Source organism: Cariama cristata, unplaced genomic scaffold, assembly GCF_000690535.1.
Source record: "Cariama cristata isolate BGI_N322 unplaced genomic scaffold, ASM69053v1 scaffold21251, whole genome shotgun sequence".
NCBI lineage: Eukaryota > Metazoa > Chordata > Aves > Cariamiformes > Cariamidae > Cariama > Cariama cristata.
The window spans coordinates 32,334-44,262 of record NW_009601272.1 but is presented as its reverse complement, the minus strand read 5'-3'; the positions used below and the strand labels follow the sequence as shown (position 1 = coordinate 44,262).

General features: G+C 42.6%; 1 protein-coding gene across 1 annotated transcript; it reads left to right on the top strand.

Moving 5' to 3' along the window:
- Positions 1-274: 274 nt before the first annotated feature.
- IDUA (iduronidase, alpha-L-) lies at positions 275-10,296 on the top strand (the record flags this gene model as incomplete). The annotated part of the gene is made up of 9 exons (XM_009710402.1): positions 275-477; positions 897-1,076; positions 2,677-2,893; positions 3,485-3,700; positions 4,322-4,443; positions 5,747-5,872; positions 6,495-6,571; positions 7,346-7,446; positions 9,572-10,296. Coding segments are annotated over 9 exons (1,343 nt in total), but the record flags the coding sequence as incomplete, so codon positions are not given.
- Positions 10,297-11,929: the final 1,633 nt, after the last annotated feature.

The window sequence follows — 11,929 nt, the reverse complement described above, 5'->3', positions numbered from 1 at the left end:
CCCTGTTTTAGCCAAACCAGGACAGTGCAGTAAGAGGAAAATTGTTCATTGACAGGTGCATGCTTTGGGAACCTGTCCTCACAAGACCTTTGGAAGAACCTTGTGAATACAGCTGATGTCTTCTTGTGTTGCCAGCGCATAGGAAACAGTAGCCCCAGTTTGTGAGGTCCTGCCAATAAATGCAATAACAGAGTTATAACATCTCCCTGTAGTTTTAGATCAAGGTTCTATTTTGAGTTATCATCTTTGATATGTGCATCTGCTTGGACTTCAGGGTTTCTCAACTATTACGATGCTTGCTCAGAAGGATTAAGAGCAGCCAGTCCTCTACTAAAATTTGGAGGGCCTGGGGATTCCTTCCATCCCTTACCCAAATCACCCATGTGCTGGAGTCTTCTGTGTCATTGCTACAATGGAACCAACTTCTTCACAGGGGAGACTGGTGTAAGGCTGGACTACATCTCTCTCCATAAGAAGGTCAGTCCAAGATTTCAGTTTAAGGCTATTTTTTTAATCAGTTCATTCCAAGTTACATTTTATTCTGATTTATGAAGTTGATTTCCAGATGAATGTCCAGCCTATAGCAGGAAGCATGGCTACCTATTCTAACAAAACTCTGAAGACATTGCAAGACTTCAACTCAAAGCAAATTTGCCTTTACGTAACTCCGTGGGGTAAACAACTCCTCTACCTTTTTTCTATTTTATATTCTAGGAGAAGCTCATGCAAATGGCACATGCTGTAACGGATTAAGTAAAAATACAAATACTGTCTGGCCCACAGCTCCTCGGGGGCTCCAGGAGCACGTTTTCGGAATATGTTTATGTCTGTATGTTATGCCTGTGTTTACTACTGTTTGTTCATTTTCACTAAGCAGATATGAAATATTGTTGCAGGGAGGTGGGAGTTCTCTCTACATCTTGCAACAAGAAGTAGAAGCAGTTGAACAAATTCAGAAGCTGTTTCCCAATTTTGCTTCTGTTCCCATATACAACGATGAAGCAGATCCAATGGTTGGATGGTCCATTCCGCAACTGTGGCGAGCTGATGTGACCTATGCAGCTATGGTTGTAAAGGTAACTCAGTTCATTGACAGCCTTATCACAGCAGGGTCTCCTGATGCATCAATGCAGTTGCAGAACTAGACTATCAGTCAATTTTTAAGCAGCTACTCAGAGTAATAGATCCAACTAGAGGAGAGCTCCCTATTGATGCAGCTGGGGTTTTCCTGAATAGTCTGTTTTCAGCAGCTTTATTTAGTTTGTATTAGTCTTCTTCATCTTCCTTTTAACTGAGAACTAGCCCTCCATGTATTGGAGAATGTGTCAGATACTAGATCCAGCGAGATCCACCTGATAAGACTATACCCATACATCCTCTCTCCATGTAATAGTACTGCTATCATCTCACTACTGGTAGCTATGTGAGACTTATGTGAGACATTATTTCCTATCTCCTTCATAAGTTTATCTCATCAAGAGACATCAGGTATAATTAACAAGTCCTTTGAGCTCTCAGCATAAGCCCATTCTTTGGTTTTGGATAATGACTGTATGCATGGTCTTACTGATTACTGCTAGTAATTACTGCTGTTAATCAGAAAAGCAGAAGGAGAAGAGAATGCTCAGCGTTCCTGGCGCTGCAGAAATTGTAGTCTGGCTCTAGAGCAAGCTCAGCTCTTGCCTCTGCATAGCAATGGTTCCCACTGCAGGCCTGTTGCTTTGTGAGCCACTACCTTATACACACACCATCCAGAGTCCAACCACTCCTGTGCAAAGTAGTAATTCCCAAAGCTGGGAGCATGTGTGTCACCCAGAAACAAGACAGGTCTTAACAGCTGCTCCTGTGGAGACAAAGGCTCCCAGCTCCTTTAGTCTGCATACAGAAATAGTCTTCTCCAAAGCAACAAGTCACTGACTGCGTTGCAGGGAGTTTGTGAGAGCAAACAGCAGTGTTTATAATGACATGATGATATGAAGGGAGAAAAAAAGACACATCCAATGGAAAATTAACACTTGGGTGAATAGGAGCTGGAGCCCTGTGTTACATCAGGGACACAATTATGAGACCTTTTCAGTAGTCAGCCTTCTGAAGTTCTGTTTGATTCTGATACTTAGGCACAATCTGGTAAATGGAGAGCTTGGGAGCTCTGACATTTTGCAGGAAAGCAGCACAGCAACCAGTGAAAGACCAGGAGAACTAATTCCATGTTAGCATCAAGTGGGTAAAATGACTCATTGAGGGAGAGAATCCAGGACCACCTCCAAGACACTTGTGTAATGGGTACAAGGTAACTCCAGAATTGGAGAACTGTTTAGATTTAATTCAGATGGTAAATCCAGATTAGTAACTTAATATTCAAGACAGAGGAGTATAATTTGTGGTGCAGTAGCCAAGGAAATACGTTCATAATTTAGGCAGACTACTGATAATAGTTATTTCAGAGACTTTTTACTGGCAAAACTATGTGGATACTTCCAATTTTCCAGTGATTAATGTATCACCTAAAGAATAGTTTCTCCAAGAGTAGTGAGGAACACTTTAGTTCTTCAAACTTTTCTGAGTGGCAGAGTGAGAGCTCTTTTCAATATGCTGTAAAGATTTTTAAAAAATAGACATTGTGTGTTTATTGGATTTTCTCCAGGGTGAAGTTCAATCTTCTCTATGACTTTGCAGGTAATCATCCAGCATCAAAACCTGCTCATTTCCAAAGCCAACAACACCATCAACTACACACTGCTGAGTAATGACAATGCCTTCTTGAGTTACTACCCCCATTACTTCACACAACGGACTCTGACAGCACGTTTTCAGATGAACAATACAAAGCCACCTCATGTCCAGATGGTGCGGAAACCAGTGCTGACTGTCATGGGCTTGCTGGCACTGCTAGGTATAGTAAGATTAAAGAGTACACCAATAACTTCTTTTACATAGAAGATCCCTGCCTAAGAGAGATTATTCAAGCCATCCCATCATCGATAAAAGCAAGATTTCTCCTACCCTCTGTTTACCAGCTGTGTTAAGAAAATGAAATGACATTTCAGCTGAGAAATTAATAGTTCAGGAGATGTTCCTGACAGTCTGTTATCCATTTTATTTAATTTACTGCTTTGTTTCTACCCTCTGTATGCCAACCACTTCTTTTTTGTGGACCAGTACTTCCCTCTTGTGCCATCACATCAAGGTGCAAATGTCTTTAAGAAGTCCCCACAGCTGGAAGACCCATGCAGCACACTAAAGGAAGATCCTAATTCACTGTTACATGCTTAGATGTTGCTAGCTGAACTCCTAAGCATAAGAACTGCTGTAGTATATGCATGCTTTGCTATTGTAAAATAAGCTTGACTGAATGCTGTACCTGGTAAAATAAGCCAGAACATAGCTGACCCTATAGATCCCCATGTTTTGGTTCTTCCTGTATCAGAAGCTGATACAGGACTGACTAGCAGTGATGCTTACAGAATTGTCACATTTTTTAAAGGAGAAAAGCAGATTTTTGCAGAAGTGAATAGCAGTGAAGGAGAAAGCACTCAAAACAGCACGGTTGGTGTCCTGGCATCTGTGCACACCCCAAGTGAGATGCAGCCTTCAGACAGCTGGCAAGCTACAGTACTGGTGTATGCAAGTGAGGATAACAGGACTTCATCCAACATCAGCACCATCACAGTGAACGCCACCCACTTCCCCAAACTTAGAGGTAAACAAACATCATGTAGGCAGCTCAGGTAATTGATCTTTAGGATAGAACGTCTGCTGAAACACTTCTGCTGAGTTGCCTTTCATTGCAAGAGTGAGTTTCATTTGCTACCTTTCTCTCTCATCTTTTGGGCACTCCCGGATTTTCTGAGACATGATGGTGCTCTTCTAGGAACGGTTCTTTCCTAATGCCTGCACTTTGACGCTGCCTTTAATGGCAGCTGCAAGTGCTGCCTTTTTGGAAAGCTATTAATCTCAGTGTCCTTGGCTGGATATTGCCAGGCAACAATTCCCTTACTGGGATGACTCTGAGACAGCCAACATGACCACATGATTACACAGTTGATGCAGTTGTCCAACAAATGTGTGCGGCACCTGTGCAAAAAATAAGAGGGTTTAAATTCTGGTTATGGAAGTAATAGCTTGAAATTTAAACTTGGCAAATACAAATTGTAGAGCCTTGTAAGAGTGCTAGCTTCGTGACTTTCCAGTGGAAGCCAGGCTTCGAAGTGCTGAAGTCACTTTTGAGAAGCTAGACTTAAGCAAGCACCTTCTGATAAATTTATTGTTAACCTTTAAATCCAAGTAAAGAGTTTACTCTCTTTCATTTGTGTTCCTAAAGAGCTGGTGTATGTGACATATTACCTGGATAACAACCAAACCAATCCCTACCTGAAATGGAAAAAGCTAGGAAGCCCTGACTTTCCTTTGCCAGAACAGTTCCAGCAAATAAGGGATGCTGAGGTATGACCATGTGTTTGCTTGAAGTGTTGTATGGGTAAAGTGCGTGTGAATTGGTTAACTACAACTAGAGAGACAAGAAATGAGCACAGGTAGTCAGAATTTCCTTAGCCCACAGTCATGCGCATCTAGTATACATATGAAAATGCACTTGCAGTCATGCAGAGAAATGTAGCTGATGCATAACTGATAGCTTTGCATTTATGTTATATAAGGGATTAAATGTAGGTGACTAACCTCTTTGCTACTGACCTACCCTCAACTCAGGAGGCAGAGTTGCTCCAGAGGAAGTTTCACCTTCTCTATGAAATTTCACTGAGCTTTGAAACCCCTTCTGTTCAGTCTCCCCAAATAAGTCACATGGCCCTATGTATATTACAGAAGGGCCAAATTCCTGAATTAGAGAGTTGAAATGAACTCCCCTGAATAAGAGAAAACATACAGCTCCCTGAGGTGAAAACTATCCAGTGCAAGTTGGGAAGACACTTGGCATCTCTGAGGGGCTCACAGGGAAGTCTGCAGTTTCCCCTCATCCTCACCAGTTCTGAATGCACCCCAGAGGGGACTGAAGAGTAAGGACTCCTCTCTTCCCCACTGAGAAAAGCCATGCCCAGATTACTTACTGTATGTGAGAATATGTGAGCAGCCTGTCGCTTAAGCTCCCTCTCCCATAGTTTCTCTATGCATTCAGACCCACAGGTTAAAATAAAGGAGGCTACCTTTATGCCCTTTGGGACCCATAGACAGTAATTGCCTTCTGACTTTCGTGTACAGTACTATGTCTTCTTTTCTCAGTCACCGTAACCCACTATTGCTAAGGCCTGTGAGATACTATAGGAGCCATCAGATCTTCCTTCAACAGGGCAGCAGCAAGGTTTTAGATGTCCTTGGCCATCTGGTGAAACCTCATTCTCAGAGACCAGCTGAGTGGCTGTCGTTGCTAGCAATAGCTTTCACTGCACACTGGGAATCCATAGCTAAGAGACAGGTGTGTGGTTTGTAAAGACCACTAGCCTGAAAGGCATCCGTGGGAGGTTACTAGAAGTGACAGATCGCGCCTAAAGGGCATTTGTGATCAACCCACTTTGTGAGATGGACAAACTCTCTGTTTCCTGAAGAGCTAGAAAACAGGTGAGGCAGAAAAGTCGCCCAGGTTGAAGAACTTTGATGGCTGTAAGCCACTTATCAACACCAACTCTATTGGAAATTTACAGCCCCAAAGTAATACACGGTCACTTTACTGATACAGTTGGCCTTTAGGTGCTGTATGAAAGATTATTCACAACACTTCTCTTTGGCTCCACAGGACCCGGTGGCAGCAGGCCCATTCCCTTTTCCTGAAGGTGGCATCCTGACACTGAAGCAAGACTTTCCCATTCCCTCAGTCTTTCTTATCCACATCTGTGCAAGACCCAGATCTGTTCCTGACCAAGTATGTGTTGTATTCTACTGTCAGACTCACCAAATTAGAAGCTGCTTCCTCCTTTAAGTCTCACCAAGAAGAGCTGGGCTAGCATTTGGGACTATTATTTGTTAAAAGTAAGACTTAGTAAATAAACAATTCTTCTCTCCTTTGATGAGAAGGCTCTCTAAGGCACGATTCAAGATAAAGCATTTCATAGCAAGTGATAGAAGCCATCACTGAGATAAATGTAAGTTTATCCATGGTGGGAAAATAATAATGCAGTACTGGAAAGTACAGTATCCTTTTTAAAATCACATCATGTGCTACCAGGCTTGACAACAGCTCTCCAGTTAATAACTGATAGCTAAAAATAAAATGGAATCATGGATGTCATTGGTTAGACTTCTGTATCTACTCATTCAGTCCCACCCATGTTCATAGTGATGCCCAGAACCTCTGAAGGTCCTCTGCAAGGCTGACAGGTTGGAGACATAGGCTACAAAGCCACAGGGCCAGGAATTTTGTTTTTTCCTCTGATCTCAATGGAAAGAATGAAAGCCAATAATTAGTAAGGAAGGATGAACACACAAATCTGACCTGACTGATTGGTTTGTACAGTTTTCTTACATGGGCATGTGTCTCTGGACAGGTGACCGATGTTCGCTTGATCGCTCTCACAAAGGGGCAGGTCATTGTGTTGTGGGATGACGGCTGTGTAAAGTCAAAGTAAGTAGCTTTTAAAATAAAATCTGTATAACCAATTTACCAGCCCATTACTCCCTAAGTTGCCACCAGTCCTACAAAGTGAAACAAGTTCACAAATTAATGACGGCTTGCTCCTTGAGGGATGCTACAGTGCACTTGTCTGACAAAATGAACTGTAGGACCTACATGCAGTAACTACGGAGAGCAACCCTGACTAATTTGCGGTCTGAGCAAGGGAATCTGCCTGTTGCTTACTAGTATCCAATGGCATTTTTGAGGGACTTGCTTTCAGCATAGCAGTCAGGAAGATCCATGATAAGAGTTGTTATTAGCAGCAGGTGCCTAGGTGGGATCTTGCACATCCCTGTAAGGGATGTGAACTGGAAGAGATAACCTCAAGTTCCTTGCTCTAGCAAGATGTATTAGACTGGAAGCCCTCTGTAGGTGAACTGTTAGAGGCGATCCAGTGTACATCCAGACTCCCTGAGGAAGGACTGAGTTAGCTCTTTTTCAGGCTAGTCTTCAGCCTTGATAACCCTGGTTTGGGAGTAAAAGATACTTAACAGTATGCAATGCTGCAAGTACCCAATATAGCAAGTCAGCCTGGTTATTCTTCTGTGGGCTGTTGGAGCTGTGGTTCTTCCTTATACTGAGAATTCCCACGTTTGATAGGAATGAGTCAACTGAGTATTTCCTACTTTTGGCCCTCTTTGTTGAAATGGTCCTGAGAGTAGGATTTGATTGCTCACCACATTATCAGTTGTATTTACTGAGCTGTCTGGTTTTCTTTTCTAGATGTATAAAGACATTTGAAGTGGAGTTCTCACCAGATGGAAAAGCATACCAGCGGATTAATGCCAAAGACACAATATTCACTCTCTGGGTCTACAGTCCGGGTAGAGGCAAGAATACGCATACTATGTAATCTGTCATGTTAATAGTCCCACTCATGAGTGTGCGAAACATCATTTAGTAACTACTGAAGTTACGTAGCTTGCTAGTGACATACACCCCTGTCACAAATAGGTCCTTTAGGACCACGTTCTCAGTGAAAGCCTTATTCTCAAGGACAAGCACTAATTGACAAATAGTCATGAGGACATTATTAGTATTATTGCCATGAGTCAATTCCTTGTCACAGAAACCAAAGTCACTGAGCTGAGGGCCTGGCAAGTTCCCTGAGAGGCAAAGCAGCACTTTTGTCTCTATTTGTAGCTGCTGTAGAAGCAGGCAAAAATAAGAACAAAAAAAAAATTGCTCCACATGACCAGACCTTGGTGTTGTGCTGTTGGTACTAGACTCACAGCATGACAAGTCTGAGGTTTAATCTCAGTCCCACAGGTATTGTCCATGCCTTTGCCTAAATTTGTACAATGCTCTTGGGGTAGGGCAGTAGGAGGAAACTGCCTTGGTAACACTTATTTTGTAGCACTGAATCTTGAGGTGTTAGACTACGTAAGGATATGGCATCAACACATAAATAAGTGAGAGGTCACTTCCACCTTTCATGGAGCGGTTGGTTGTCTTGCATTTATCGTGTTCTAAGATGCTCCAGGGGAAGGCTGCAGTTCTACTGTCATCATGGTCACCTGTCCCTGTTCCCGTACCCTTTTATGGCTTGGCAATCTTAAGCTGTTGAGGTGCTCCCTTGTAAGAACAGAAGAGGCCCTCCTGTAGGACAGTTTGTCCTGGCTATCTGAACACCTAGCCAAGGAGAGACTCCTCTCTTTCCTGTTTCCTAGAGCTTTCTTGTTAGCCCTGACTAGCTGCCTAAGTTTTAGATGTTTCACATTAGAGGGCAGTGAGTTTCATCTTTGTAAACAGGCAAAGCTTCTCCCAGAGCCTGTGGTCATTTCTCCTCAAGTAGAGCCTAGATGCAGTAAAAACATAACCCAATGAAAAATGCTGAAAGAAGGTAGTGATATTTTCTTTGGGTATTTTTTTTGTTGTTTTTTGGGCTTTTTCGACCAAATGTGGTCTAATCCACAATGTGACTGTCCAGCAAGTATTACTGATAAGCACTGGTCAGAGCTGAGTGAAACACACACAGACCTTGCCTTAAAGTGATACTAATAAAGAACAATTCAGAGAGGTTTTTACCAGAAACACAAGCTCATTTTAGCCTTAGACAGGCTCAGCATCAGCAATGGGTGCATAATAAAGTTCAGAGCTATTATTGCAATGTAGAGGCTACACAGGTAAGCAAAGACTGTAAATCATGGCTAAGGCAAATCTCTGAAATTAGGATTCATTATCATCTAGTGCTGCACATCTGGGCAACCTACCAGATTCAATTATTTGTTTCAAAACCAAAAAAGACTGCTTGAAAAAGTCTCACCTCTCAGCAGCCTTTATTGCCAGGTACTTCCTTCTCAGTCATTATTTCTAGCATTCTTTTTGTTTTAGGAAAAAAATTAAATACTAAAGCACACATAAAAATCAAGTAAATAGATGAGAAAAAAACATTTATATTGCTTGTGAGGTTAAAGACTCTGCTAGTGAAGGCTGTGTTCTTCAAACTGGATCAAAGATGAAAACCAGCAGAGCCACAGAATATCAACTCACATACCTTTGGAGCAAGTGGTGCTGCTTCCTGAGTTGAGCAGAGAGTTTTCAGTCAGCTTCTTGTTCTACTTCTTTCTTGATCCTGTTCCCAGATAACCTGTTCCAAAGGCACAATTCAGGCAAAAAAGTAAGTCAGAAAAAAGGAAATTACTAGTTGTGTGTTGCAGAAGGTGTTATAGCCTTCTTCCAAAGGGACTGGAAGTAGCTGTATTTGCAAATCCTAATGAGGAGAGAGGAGGTCCTTGGTGCAACCCAGTACTTGACCATGAGGAATTTACAATCATTTTTAGTTAGACAGGCACAGACACACTTACATAGAGTACAGAACTGATTTCACCGCTTCCCTAGCCCATTCCACAGAGCTACATTTTATAGGAGTACTGCCTGCTTCTCATCCTCCAAGCACCACAGGTGTCAGCCTTTCACAGTGACCATTTCTAACCTTTTCATTTGCAGGAAGCTCAGTCTCCGGCTTTTACAGAGTGCGTGCCATTGACTACTGGGGAAAGGCAGGCCTGTCCTCTCTTCCTGTGAAGTATGTTGAAGCTTTCAAGTGACTCTGAAGAGTGGTGCCTGGCTTGGTGACTGACTGGTGTATGCTCCCTGCAAATGACAACTCTCCAGAAAAATAAACTCCTCCCAGGCTGAGGAGGGAGTATTGAAAGGACCTGATGAAGCAAGTTAGGAATGCAAGTTAGAAGCAACTGCCCCTATTAACTCTTCAGAGCTCGAAAGACACTGTTATTAAACAGCCACAACTGATAACCCAAGTGGTACAATTGTAAGAGGCTGCAGTAGGACGGGAATGCAGCTTCTTAAGTAGGAATTATGGGAATAAATATTTATTATTCCCTATTTTACACTGAGCTAACGGCTAGGACAACCAAAGATTTATAGAAGTCACAAACTGCAGCAGGAACAACACCATTGCTTCACTGTGTGAGTGAGGATGGCAGCAAAGGCACAAGGAGGACCTGTCTGAGAGTGAACTGCCTGCCTCAGCTGACAGGCTGTCTTGACATAATGGTTTGATGGAGAAGAGCACAGCAACCAGACATGTCCAGAGCATGAAGTAAAGGATCACTGCTTCACCGTCAGTTCTTCACACATGCTTCAGTGGGTTATTTCAGAGCACTTGCCATGTCTTCAGATGCATGAGGTTCTTCACCCTCTCATAGAGGCATTTCCACCTAGCTCTCTCTACATTTGTGGCTGTTATTTGGATGCCAGAGCTATTCCCCTCACACAGGCAGAGGAAGAGGTAGCAGCTCATCCTCAAAAGGAGAAGGTGGCACAGGAAGCTCTAGCCTCCAGACTTCCCTGCCTTTTCTGGTTTCTGCTGTTGCCCAAGTCACTTGTTTCCACTGTGGCCATCAGCCACTGCCTCTTTGTGGTAGAGGCTCTAATCCTGGAAGCCCCTCTTTCTCTCCTTTGCTGTCACCTAGCCTGGCCTTCTGCAGCCATTACCGCTAACATGTCTCCCCAGCATGCCTCCGCCTCTCAGACTGTGAATGACCTGAGGCTTGGCTTTAGCTGACCAGCAGAAAACTGAAATGCTAGTTAGAGCCTATTGTGTTTCCATATTACAAGAGAGCACAGGGCTGCTGCTGACAACCAGTTAGGAAATTAACCAAGACCAGTTTGAGCTTCAGTTCTTTGCAAAGCATGTGCACAAGCATGTGATAACCCCAGATCATGGGCTACAGAACACCTCTGGCTGTCCTTGCAGCTGCCAAACACTTTATGTAACAGCAAAGTTCCCTGAAATTGCAGGGATGTTTTCTTACTCTCCCCTTTTCACAACTGGCACAGTTTGAGCTGTGCCTTTAAAATGCTTGTAGAGGGAAGGATAATGCCAGTGAAAACAGCTGGAGTGTTTTCCATAGGAGGAGCAACTTTGTCGCACAAACAAATCCCCTACTGCTCTCTTTGCTGACATCAGCCACCTCAACAAAGACTGCATATTTGATGAAACATTCAGGTCTCAGACAAAAAAAACAAGTTTGCACAGTAGGAGAGAAATGAAGTACCTCAAATGGCCTCACTTTTACAGCACAGAAAAGAAACATATACAAAAAATCAATATATATGAGATGAGGCCTTGTATCTTCTTACCCTTTGGTTACTTGTTCATTTGCTGACAGCCTTAAAAGATTCATTTTGTCACAGAATTCAGATTAAATAGTTCTTGCCTCACTGAAGTTTGAATAAGGAGTGCTTGTCACATCCTAATCTGCCAATTCCTTGCCCATAAAGGCTGCAGAATAGAAAAGGGTCACTGGAGCCTAATTAATTGATAACTTTCTCAGTTTCAAAAAAGTTGGTGAGAAGTTCTACTTGGATGGAGATGGTAAAAATACATTTCCAAGTTGTCATAATGGCTCCTAAGTGAAGAATCAGAACACGCAGTTAAATAAAATCTAGCAGTTAAGACATACTGTTTTACCAGTATGAAGTGGAACCACAGAAAAAATGACTTTTAGAAATATTCAAATATAGGCCCTTGAGAGATTTCAGTGCGTCTGAAGCAGGGGAAGATACAGGAGCTTGAGAGGACAGTTTACCCTGTTAGGATGTCTTATTTGAGTAGCCTTCTGCTTTAAAATTTTCCCACACTGGCAATCAGAAAATAGCAGTCTTTATCAAACCAAGGACCATGCACTAGTTACAGGTATTTGAAAAAAAATGAAGCATAGCTGTCGTGAGGAGTATTGATTTTGCTATGCAGGGCTGTAGAAGAAAATGTATAGGTGTGCGAATCATGAAAAATAGAAGATCAAAAATCACTGCCCTGTTTTATTTAGCAGACAACTT